The 13,187-nt window shown below is 38.2% G+C and overlaps 1 protein-coding gene across 1 annotated transcript in view; it reads left to right on the plus strand.

Annotated features, from left to right (window-relative positions):
• The window catches only part of LOC126168267 (calcium-activated potassium channel slowpoke), a 908,898-nt gene that overhangs the window by 811,788 nt on the left and 83,923 nt on the right, over nt 1–13,187 (plus strand). Inside the window, exon 20 of the mRNA XM_049920542.1 lies at nt 4,300–4,483. Coding sequence (XP_049776499.1) covers nt 4,300–4,483 — 184 coding nt within the window. The remainder of the gene's footprint in view (nt 1–4,299; nt 4,484–13,187) is intronic.

Raw genomic sequence — 13,187 nt, forward strand, 5'->3', positions numbered from 1 at the left:
GTGGGAAAAATGGAAAAGAATAGAATCAAAGCTTTTGCGATATGGCAGTGTATAAAGATGCTGAAATTAGATGGACTGACAAGACAAGAAATGAGGAGATTCTCTGCAGAATCAGCGACAAAAAGAATACAAGGAAAACAGTGATGAGAAGTAGGGACAGAATTATAGAACGTGTATTAAGACATCATGGAATGTTGTCTGTGGTACTAGAGGGAACCACAAAGGGTAAAAACTATTAGGGAAGACAGAGATTGGAATATATGTAATAACTAATTGAGGATCAAACATGGAAAATCCAGGATGGAATGTAACAATATTATGCGAAGGAAAGTTGATGCTCACCATATACTGGAGATGCTGAGTCACAGATAGGCACAACAAAAAGACTCTCACAGTTAAAGCTTTTGGCCATTAAGGCATTCGTCAACAATAGATACACGTACACAAACACACACACACCCACGCAAATGCAACTCAGACACACGACTGAAATCTCATGCAAGTGTGTGTGTGTGTCTATTGTTGACAAGGGCATTAATGGCTGAAAGCTTTAATTGTGAAAGTCTCTTTGTTGTGCCTACTGTGACTCAGTATCTCCGCTATATGGTGAGTATCAACTTTCCTTCTAATAATATTATCAAATAATTGAGGATGTTGGGTATAAGTTTTCCTCTGAGATGAAGAGGTTGTACCAGTAGAGGATGTCTTGCCAGGCCACATTAAATGAAGCAGTAGACGTATGGGGAAAGGGGGGGGGGGGAGTGAGTATTCTTAATTTTGAATAACTTATGATGCCCAGAAAATTGATTCAGATTGCCTTTTCCTGTGCATAATATATCTGGAGTTTTATTTTCTTTTAAATAACATACAGAAATAATGTTGAAAGATCCAAACACTCAAAAGCCTTCCATTTTTGTCTGCTAACACAATAATTTATCCAAACACAGGCTTCAGTGCCAATATATCAATGTGCTGGAAGCAGTTATTGGATGTACACAAATAAGTTTTGTTCAGTCATTCATTCACCCTTTCACACATTGTGTTCTGTCAGTCCCATCTTGAAAGAGATCCTTCAGGAATGTGGAACAAGTAAAGTTATACATTAATGTGCTGTAGCAACCATTGCCACCTACTTCTGTAAATTCTATTTACTATGAATTACTAACACTAATATAGTCAAACTGATCATTAGTTAGTTACTTTTACATTGGTTCGTATATGTATGTTAGGAGAAAAACAGCCATTTTTTTCCTTTCTTGTCTATGAATATTATTATAAAACCATGCTTGATAGCCTTTACACCTTTTGCAAAATCTTTTCACTCTGTGACAACAACTTCTGAATGCCATCACTGCAGTAGGAACTCTTGCCCTTCAACAGTTGGAACAACATCCTCAGCACCATCTGAGCAAGCTGTCTCAGCTGTTCCTGTCTCATGTCTGCATGGGATTACATGTAGCCCTACAGCCAAGGAAAAGCGTACCACTTTGCCAGCCCCCGGCCTCACCCACTACCCCCCCTCCCCTGCTCCCCAATCAGCACCTCATAGCTTGCCGACCATGAATTGCTGACTTAATCTGTCTTCCATATCCTCAAAAACTTCCTCTACCCTTCAAAAAACACTTTTCATGTGAACTTCGTCTCACAACACTGTTTCAGACTTTCTGACAAAACTCTGACCCCTGCAGACATCTCTGTTCCCTCTAATGGCCTCACCTTTAGCTAGAAATCTTGGTTCAACCATGCTGGACTTGTAAAGGATCTTCTTTCCTTCACTCCTTCTCTGTAGTGGAAACATTTCTTCACCATGCACCCCACTGATAATAGCCAAACAGCCAAACAAAACCCCATATAAAACATTAGCCACCTCTCTCCAACTGTGGTCCCTCCTCCCCTTCCACCCAGTCTTCCACTGGCAATCCTTCGGGAATACCTCTCTTCTAACCTGCCCTCACCCTCCTTTCCTAAATCCATCACCAATTAATCCCAGTCCTGCTCCCAATCCTTGCAGTCAGTCTAAGTGGAAGGCCTGTTCTGTGCTCCCACCCACCACCTCCTACCTCTGTCCAGAAACAAGCATTTTCCACCGAATAAAACCCAGAGCCATGCATGAAAGCAGCTATGCTGCAATTACTGCACATTATTCTGTATGGGCATGACAAGTAACTGACTACTCTCACTAATGGCCAATCTAAACTTGAGGATCCCATTGCCGAACATGCTGTATACCACTACATAAATGATTTCAACAGCAGCTTCAGTATTCAGGATATTCGTATACCTCCTTCCACCACTAGCTTCTCCGAACTACACAGGTGAGTATTGTTTATCCAGCAAATCTTACCCTCTCACAATACCCCTGGTGTAAACCTCTGCCAACCTGTTCCTTACTGCCTCTCCTTACCATTTCCCTTCTCTCTTCGGACCACACCAGTCCTTCCCCATGCATATCATGTAGAGTCTGTGCAGGATATAATGGCCGATGTGCAGTGGCCAGTTTTCATCCAAAGCACTGGGCAAGTTCATTCTTTCGTATGGAAGGGGAGGCAGATTGTGTTTTGCCCACTTTCAGCCAGTCTGTGATGACAGAATTAAGCTGCTGCAGTCTTTCTCAAATGATCTTATGGAAACTCTTTGGTAAAAAAAAATTAATTTTTGCATTACTTACAGCTTTATATGTCAGGTTCATGATGATGTGCCCATCATTTCGCTAATAGTCATAGTTACTGTGATATTTACTTAGAAGTATGACAGTATGTGAAATCTGAATAAGTTTGAAATGAAAAATAGGGGTTGCTTTGATTTTGCATTTGGTTTGTATTACATGTTATGTTGCAGCATATGAAATTTAGCTTGCATATTGAATTTTTCTTTAGACTTGTGTGTAGGTCTCTATCTGTCACCAGTCTCGAGACAATTGATCAGATGTAGCACACTCATTTGTGATCACTCCATGATAGCGATAAAGCTAGAGTGAAGTATCCACATCATTCGTCATATTTCATAAATAATTTGAGATATCAAAATGAGATTTTGGCAAATGATAGCATACAAAGAGGAGAGTATTATGCCATTTGGATATTATGCAAAACTTCATTATCTGCTGTATTATTCCACTAACTACAGTCTTTTCTAACTAAAGAATGTCAATTTTAAGGGCCATTTGTAGCTAGTGAAATGAGAAAAAAATGGATTTTGGAACAGCATAAATGAAGACATTACATGTTTACTTTGTAGCAAGGATGTGCTTTCTTTTATAAGATACTGCCATTGTTTTAGCTCAGCTCCTCACTTCGTAAACTAAATAAACCACTGTTTCAGAACTCTCTTGCTATTGAGTCTACACATGTTAGTGATGTGAGACTGTGTAAGTTATGCTGTGTTGTGGCAAAAGGAGCTAATTTTAACATGGCAAGAAGGGAAATGCGTATATTTTACTCAAAATTCGCCAGTCATGATATTTCTCTGAAAGTTACAAGTGGTTAATAAGCCAGGTGAAAATAAATTACCGCATTTTGGTGGAATTCTTTTTAAATAGTAACCAAGGCAGAGGAGACAGATCTTTTGACTGGTCACCATGCAAGTATGTGCATGGAGAGGCTCTACTTAATATTTACAAAAATGTGAGCATAGCGTTCAGTTTAGAACAGCACATCCCCTCCAGAGCTCGGCATGTCCCCTTCAGTGCCTGTCCATAACCAAAAAGAGGTCCAATATTCAGGAACACAGATTTTTCAATAAATTTCCAGCAACCATTAAAAACTTGGTTTCAGAAAAAGCACCATTTAAACAGAGTTTGAAAGACTTTTTGGTAGGCAACTCCTTCTACTCTTTAGATGAATATCTTGACATAGACTGTTAAGCCAGCTTAAGTAAAAATGTCTGTTGGATTTAACTTATGACAAAACTTGGTCACAACAGTCAAGATTACGTATTTTGTGTGTGATAAATTTATTAATAGTGCATAACAATGTTTGAATCTGACAGCATGTTAATTCTGTAAATATTAGCTGTTCCAGTTTACCGCATTTTATTCACCTATTTTGACAATCTCCTGACAAATGAACAGGGTAGTAAATATTATATTCAAATGTTTTATGTTTTTAGTTTATACTTCCTGACATGTTCCACACCCATGAGAATAATCTCATTTTTTTGGATCTATGGAGCAAAAACTGAATCGAATCTAATCTAATCTAATCTTGTGCCTTTCAAAACACCTTGGAGAGATATATGCATCCACAAACATGAATCAACTTATTACAGTGCTATATCCATGTCTAATCTTGATGTGTTTAGGGTTCGCCACTGAGCCGTGCAGACCTGCGTGCAGTGAATGTCAACTTATGTGATATGTGTGTCATCCTGTCAGCCAAAGTACCAAGTAATGATGATCCAACATTGGCTGATAAAGAAGCCATCTTAGCATCATTAAATATTAAAGCTATGACATTTGATGACACAATTGGTGTCTTAAGCCAAGGTAAGTCGTCCTAATAAAAATTGTTTAAATAGTAGGACTGATTATGAATGAGACAGATATGGTAACAGTGGGATATGTCTTGATGCCAGTAAGTGAAAACCTTTGCTTTGTGATCTCTGCTATTTGGATTATTTTGTTATTGTGCTCAATTGTGATGTGATATCCAAGACACTTAAAAAACTTCAGAGTCACTGAAGTCATCACAGGAAATATTTACAATGTGTAACCTATGATTGAATAATGCGGTTTTGTACCTGGTGTAGTTAAAACTGTGAGATAAGCTTTATACTTGATCAAATCCATAGACAGATCACTTGCTTTTACTACTGTGCTTTTGTTGACAAACAATAAAAAATACCAAATGGCATATAAGAACTGAAATGAGATCAGACACTATTCATTATATAGTACAATCACTGAACAGCTGTCAGAGACACAAAATATTAACGATTATTGTTCCTCAGCTAATATACCTCAGTTCTCAATCTCTAGTCTCCTTCCTCTCTCATACCCTCCTCTCACCTGACGTTCTCTCTGTCTCCTCCCCCCCCCCCCCCTGTCTTTCTTCTCCTCTCATTCTCCTTCATCCCCTCTTGTTTACCTTCTCATTGTCTCCTCCTCTCTTCCAGTGACATTACATGACTGAGCTAAGCAGTGATTTCCAATATTGTGAGTGATGACAAACTCCCACACCACAGACTATCCTTCACCCAGTCAAAGTGCAGCACACAGTGCATGTGCATCATAATGTTGGTTAAATGTCAGCTTCATCAGTTTTGTTTATAGAACTATTTAAAGTACTCATTTAAATGGACAATTGAAATATTGTGCAATCTTAATCTTTGTTTTACTTGTATGGTATATTGTTACTGAAAACACATTCAGAGTCAGAGATTAGAAGGAGTCTACTCTTCCATTTTCAATCTTTAAGACATCTGAACAGTTTAGATTCAAAACTTTGACTGATTATTTCCAAGAGGATTGAAAGTCTCAGTTGTGCAAGGCATTGTCTGTTGCCATGCCCATAGAACCATTTCAGCCCACTTCTAACATAGTTGCAGAAACCACACTAAATCTCAACTAGTATGGTTACACAAGGATTTGAACAGCTCTCTTGATGTAGACAGAAAAAATAATGTACATAAGAGAGAACGCAGGGTTAAGCAACTTTCTGTCTCAATTTTCTTTTCTGCATTTACAATAGAAAAGTATATACAATAGAATGTTGTAAGCAGTTTTGATTATCGTTGCATTACTGATGTTACTAGATGACAGAGAATAAGTATAGGTGAATGATGATCTGTGTAGAGACCAAGTACTTGCATTTCTTGTATGATCATAAAAATTCTGATACATTATTATATATTGTTATTTGAACTCTAAATGAAAATGCAATTATCATTTGAAACTGAATAATAAACTTTATTTCTACAAAGAATGAATATTAATGTGATCAGTGGCAGACCTGAATTAATCAAATAACATACATAAAAAGAATCCATAGCAATGACACCACAGATGAATATGCCGTTAGAGGCATTGATTCTACAGGATGACAATTATTGATCTATATGAAAAAAAGAGAAAAAAACATAAATTAGTTACAAACTATGGTGTGCACACACTTTATTCAATATGTAAATGTCATACAGATATGTATGTTTGATATGCCTGCCATCATTGATGATGTTGTGGTGCAGACGAACAGCAAAATTCTACATGACGCACTGAAGTGTCAGAACATTGATGCTCTCGATTACCTCCTGAATGGCTGTTTTCAGCCCAGCAATGGTTTTGGGGTTATTGCTGTACACCTTGTCTTTAATATAGCCCCACGAAAAGGATCCGAATGTGTTCAGATCTGGAGAATATGGCAGCCAATCGAGGCCCATGCCAGTGGCCTCTGGGTACTCCAGAGCCAGAATGCAGTCCCCAAAGTGCTCCTCCAAGACATCAAAAACTTTCCTACTTTGATGGAGTCAAGCTCTGCCTTGGATAAACCTCATCCTGTTTAAATCAGGGTCATTTTGGATAATGGGGATGAAATCATCTTCCAAAACCTTCACATACCGTCCAGTAATCACAATTCCATCAAGGAACATCACACCAATTATTCCATGACTGGTCATTGCACATCATAGTCACCCATTGAGGGTGAAGAAACTTCTTTATCGAGTATGATGGATGTGGAAGGATTATGGGCAAATTTTAAACACATTGTAAATCACGCATTGGACAAGTATGTGCCAAAAAAGTGGGTTACGGACGGAAAAGACCCACCATGATTTAACAGCGCAATTCGGAAAATGCTCAGGAAGCAATGGCAGTTGCACTCGCGGTACAAGAAAGATTGGGAGAATGAGGACAGGCAAAAGTTAGTAGAGATTCGTGCTGCTGTAAAAAGAGCGATGCGCGAAGCATTCAACCACTACCACCGTCATACCTTAGCAAAAGATCTTGCTGAAAACCCAAGGAAATTCTGGTCTTACATACAATCGGTAAGTGGGTTGAAGGCTTACATCCAGTCACTCACTGATCAGTCTGGCCTGGCAATGGAAGACAGCAAAACGAATGCTGAAATTTTAAATTTAGCATTTGAGAAATCTTTCACACAGGAGGATTGTACAAACATACCGCCGTTTGAGTCTCGTACAAATTCCCGTATGGAGGACATAGTGATAGACATTCCTGGGATTGTGAAGCAGCTGTATGAGTTGAAAATAAATAAATTGCCAGGTCCTGATGGGATTCCAATTCGGTTTTACAGAGAGTACTCTACTGCATTGGCTCCTTACTTAGCTTGCATTTATTGTGAATCTCTTGCCCAACATAAAGTCCCGAGCAACTGGAAAAAAGCGCAGGTGACGCCTGTATATAAGAAAGGTAGAGGGACGGATCCTCAAAATTACAGACCTATATCCTTAACATCAGTTTGTTTCAGGATTCTAGAACATATTCTCTGTTCGAATATAATGAATTTCCTTGAGACAGAGAAGTTGCTGTCCATGCATCAGCACGGCTTTAGAAAGCATCGCTCCTGCAAAACGCAACTCACCCTTTTTTCACATGATATCTTGCGAACCATGGATGAAGTGTATCAGACAGATGCCATATTCCTTGACTTCTGGAAAGTGTTTGACTTAGTGCCCCAGGTACAAGCATATGGGATTGGTTCCCAAGTATGTGAGTGGCTCAAAGACTTCTTAAGTAATAGAACCCAGTACATTGTCCTCGATGGTGAGGGTTCATCGGAAGTGAGGGTATCATCTGGAGTGCCCCAGGGAAGTGTGGTAGGTCTGGCATTAAAATCTGTCTGGTCAGGATGCACATTGGCTGCAATAGCTGCAAATAGAAATATCCCCTTTTCCAAAAGAGGGGCTGATTAAACTGTTTCGTGATAACAAAGGTACAACCAATCTGTCAAAGACTAGTGGATACAAAGGTTGCATTAGACACATTGACACCATGTATCATTTAATCATGGAAAAATTTATTCAGAAGAAATCACAGTGGGGAAAATTTCAACAAACAGAATGCTTGCAGATATGATAACAAAGCCACTGCCAAGAACCAGACATCATCATTTAATACAAAAATTTGGACTGCAAGGATTAAGTACTGAGAAGCATCACTTCTAGTTGGGTATTGGAAGTCATCATTTACAGGGTGACAATTACTGAGTATATGAAATAAAATTGTTATAACTCCAAAATCCTCTTAGCTCTAGAAGTGGAAGGTGAGAAGGAAAAACTAATTTGCTTAACTTCTAGGCATATAATGCATGGCATGTTGGCAGCTCCTTTGTATCTGATGCCATTAGCCAAACATTTCCATGATTCTTCCAGCAGATCTGATTGTAGGTGTTCTAATGTTCTGTGCCATAAATTTGCATCATTAGACAAGGCTGCACACTTTGTTTCAAAACTGTGATCACTTGGTCAATCCATTTTATACATTCTGCTGATTAACAGTGCTGTCGCTATCAATTTCTTCTCTGCATCACAAATGTGACAGCACCTATCATCACAGATGATTGAGTAGCCCTGTTCCACTAATTTCCTTATAGAAAGTAAATTTGTACTCGACTGAGGTACAGCTATCTCCCTAATGTTTGTCATCTCTCTGACTCCTAGTGCTGTCAATATGCATGCAATGTGTCCCTTTTGCTAGGTAAATTTTTGTTGTTAGCTATGACCACCTGTGAACTGGACACTGACATAGTAAAATTCAAATCACATGGTTGCTTTGTTTCTTCCATGGCATATGTTCCACTTGCTTTGTTTCTACATGACAGTTCTGTGTGTCCATATTTTTTTGCAGTTGTAACATGTTGATACTGTGGGACTGTAATATGGGTTATTGTAGTTTCCCTTTTTACCTAGTTGAAGAGCTGTATCACTGAAACTTGAATTGTTGCATACATCATCCTTTACTTCCTGTAGTAGTTCATTTTTAGTGGACTCTTCTGTTGTCAGCATCTTGGAATTTTCTAAACCCGTTATCATTGGTTTGTACTCATTAGATAACCCAGATAATAAAATTCTTGCACTTTGAAGTTAAGATCATTTAATTTATTTGACATGGAAATTATTCTCAACACATATTCTTCCACGCATGAACAGTTCTACAGCCTTGTAGTTAAGTGTTCTCAACAATCCTATTCTTCAGTCCTCATAAATTTGTTTTAATTTGTCTCATGATTGTTTCACAATTGACATGTTCTGTGGATGCACATAAATAGCAAGGTCAACTAATAAGATTATTTTGGCCCCTTCCATACATGTCTCATAACTTCACCTTTGATGTTGCCCATTGTGTGCTGCCTCAATTGTTCATGTTGCAAATAAGTTTTCATTGCAAATTGCCGTGTGTTGTAGCTTTCTCTTCCTTTTAGTTTTTTTGATTAAGGGCAACCAGTTAAAACTGATGGAACTCATGATTTCAGTGTTCTGTATTTGTGTCTTGAACTGAACTTTCTTGATGTAATCGAGACTCACATAGTTCTCCCCCACCCTCCTCTCCCCTCTCCTCCGCAAATAAATTACTGTTTTTGGGTAATATTGACTAACTACATAACTGGGCCCTGTAACCTGTTATTATTTGAGTTGTAAATGAAAACATGGTTATAGTCTGAAACTGAATAATAAACTTTCTCTCTACACAGAACGAATGTTGACATGATCAGTAACAAATTGGAATTAAGCAAAATAACATACACACATCAAAAAAAGTTTTGCATCACCCCAGTTCCCAGAACTCCTGAAGATAGACATTGACTGAGGATATTGTATCACAGACACAGTCCCTTTGACTGTTCTGAGATGTCACTAAACTCACCCTATTAGATGGAGGGGGTCCTACAGCCAATCATTTCCAGTCATTCCACTAGGAAGGAGGTACACGGCTCATGTTGTATGTAGTTCAACCATGCCTACTGTGGTTCAATTGCGCCCACATTGTTACTTTGTGCCAGGAAGGGGTCTCAATGAGGGAAGTGTCCAGGTGTCTTGGAGTGAACCAAAGCAATGTTGTTCAGACATGAAGGAGATACAGACAGAAAGGAACTGTTGATGACATGCCTCGCTCAGGCCACCCAAGGGCTACTACTGCTGTGGATGACTACTACCTATGGATTATGTCTCAGAGGAACCCTGACAGCAATGCCACCATGTTTAATAATGCTTTTTGTGCAGCCACAGGACGTTGTGTTATGACCCAAACTGAGCACAATAGGCTGCATGATGTGCAACTTCACTCCCAACATCCATGGTGAGGTCCATCTTTGCAACCACGACACCATGAGCAATAAAAAGGCCAGAAATGATGTTTATGTTGATCTCTATTCCCAACAACATGCCTAACGGACCACTCAGGATTGGCATCACGTTCTCTTCACTGATGAATGTCGTATGTGCCTCCAGACAGACAGTCGTTGAAGACATGTTTGGAGGCAACCCAGTCAGGCTGAATGCCTTAGACACACTGTCCAGCAAGTGCAGCAAGGTGGAGGTTCCTGAATGCCTTAGGCACACTGTCCAGCAAGTGGAGCAAGGTGGAGGTTCCCTACTGTTTTTGGGGTGGCATTATGTGGGGCCAACGTACGGCGCTGGTGATCATGAAAGGCACCTTAATGGTTGTGTGATACATGAATGCCATCCTCCGACCGATAGTGCAATCATATTGGCAGCATATTGGCGAGGTATTTGTCTTCATGGACGACAATTTGTGCCCTCATCATACACATCTTGTGAATGACTTCCTTCAGGAAAATGACATCACTCAACTAGGGTGGCCAGCATGTTCTCCAGACATTAACACTATCAAACATGCATGGGATAGATTGAAAAGGGCTGTTTATGGACGACGTGACCCACCAACCACTCTGAGGGATCTACACCAAATTGCCATTGAGGAGTGTGACAATCTGGACCAGCAATGCCTTGATGAACTTGTGGATAGTATGCCATGATGAATACGGGCATGCATCAATGCAAGAGGATGTGCTACTGAGTATTAGAGGTACCAGTGTGTACAGCAATCTGGACCACCACCTCTGAAGGTGTCACTGTATGGTGGTACAACATGCAATGTGTGGTTTTCATGAGCAATAAAAAGGGCAGAAATGATGTTTATGTTGATCTCTATTCCAATTTTCTGTTCAGTTTCCAGAACTCTTGGAACCGAGCTGATGCAATACTTTTTTTGATGAGTGTATATAAAAAGTGTCTATAGTAATAAATCCAAAGGTGAATTTTCTAGTTGAGGCATTGATTCTAACTTCCAACATTATATTACACTAACATGAAGTAAATGTTTTTGGAAGATTATCATTCAGTAAATCATATCTTATCAGGTGTAATAAAACATCAGACAGAGTTGCTGGGTTTGCAGCAACATTGTTGGTTGTTTTCTGCTGTCCCATGAGATTGCTGTACCTTGTGACATAAACAAAAAACCAATGATTGATTTCCTATCTCCAGTGTCCCGAGCCCAGCTGGCATCAATGTATCTTGTGATTTCATGGTCCTTCTCCTTAGAAAATTGCAGTTTAAAGTCTGTAATCCCCTTAGGTATTATTGTATTAGGGTTTGCATCAAGATTCGTAGTTGACCAGTTATCATGGAATGGTAATTACAGCTCTTGATGTGTATTCTGGATGATTAATATTCAGATATATGTTCAAGCATACAGATTTAAATTTCTGGTCTTGTCTTGAAACTGACTGAGGCAGAGTCCAGGATGGTTTCCTTGAAAATAACGTCCTTGATTTCCTTCCCATCCTTGCCTTATATCATTTTTGGCTGCCCCTCCAATAGCCTTGCTGTGTACAGGATGTTAAACTCTAATATTCCTTCTGTCTTCTTTAGGATGTGGAAGTAAAAGAGCCAATAGTCTCTGTTAAGCTACAGCTTAATTATTCTAAGAAGTCAAAGAAGAATTTATATTTGTTATTACCTATCATTATCTGTAAAAACAGTTGGTTATTTTTCCACTTTTAGTTATTGTAGTTAAACATGAGAGTAAACAATTGCTTCAAACAGTCCCAGTCCTAAATATCAACTTTCTTTCTATTATTTTCAGTTTTAATATTATTTTGGTTTGTGAGTAACTACAAAGATAATTTGTATGTACTTAATCACGTCCCATAAAAATTATCATTTGTAAGCCGCAGCTAGTATTCCATTTATGGCTGTACAGCTTTTTTAAATGTTTAAGGCTTTATGTAACACTTCTCACTGTCATGGTTGTTATATGTAATATGAGTTATACTATTATTTCATAATGTTTTATAAAATTACAATGTAGTTTCATTTTCTCAATTAGTATGATCTTTTATTTTAGAAACCTCACTGAGCATTATCCCTCCACAATTGTAAACGTTAGGCTCTTATATATATATATATATATATATATATATATATATATATATATATATATATATATATATATATATATATATAATTTATTCTACATTGCATGCACCTCCTTTGTCATTTTTGTACCCTTATGGTTGTGTGAACATACTCTAGTCGTATCCTCCTGTAAATACACCAGACTGTGCTTTAAAACACTGTTCCAAGTTCATATGTACATACTCAAATTGAAATGTGCAGCATAGTTCCCTACATCCTAGCTTCATAGTACTTCATTACTCCTCATATCCTCAATTTGTAGAGATAAAGTGCAAATAACAGAAAACACTCTTTTTCGACTGAAGATAAATTCTTGGACTAAAGAGAAATTATTTAATTGTAAGTAAATATTCTGTGAATCGAGATTATGTAATTATTATGATTTTTTTTATTTCCAATTTGAAAATTAATTCATCATAAAGCAAATGTCTCACCATCACTTATAAATTATGCTAGAACTTCCTGTCCATGCCCAGCAACTATAACCATTGCATCATCTCCATTCTAGGAAATTCTGAGCAATATTTTTACAAATGCAACATTATTTTACAGCTTCTTGCAGTTTTTAGAAAACAGCCAAATGCTTTATGGAAACAACAAACAGAATCACATATGTTTTGTATTCATATGGATCATGGGAGGGATGATTGTTGAAATATCTCAGTGCTCACTGTAATTAGTCTGATTTTTTCTTCATGTTCCATATTGGATTGATATGACAGGGACTTTCATATATTCCTAGATTCCTCACTTAATATTGGTTCTTGAAACTTATGTTAGTGGGATAGTTG

The sequence above is a fragment of the Schistocerca cancellata genome, chromosome 1 (assembly GCF_023864275.1).
Source record: "Schistocerca cancellata isolate TAMUIC-IGC-003103 chromosome 1, iqSchCanc2.1, whole genome shotgun sequence".
Taxonomy (NCBI): domain Eukaryota; kingdom Metazoa; phylum Arthropoda; class Insecta; order Orthoptera; family Acrididae; genus Schistocerca; species Schistocerca cancellata.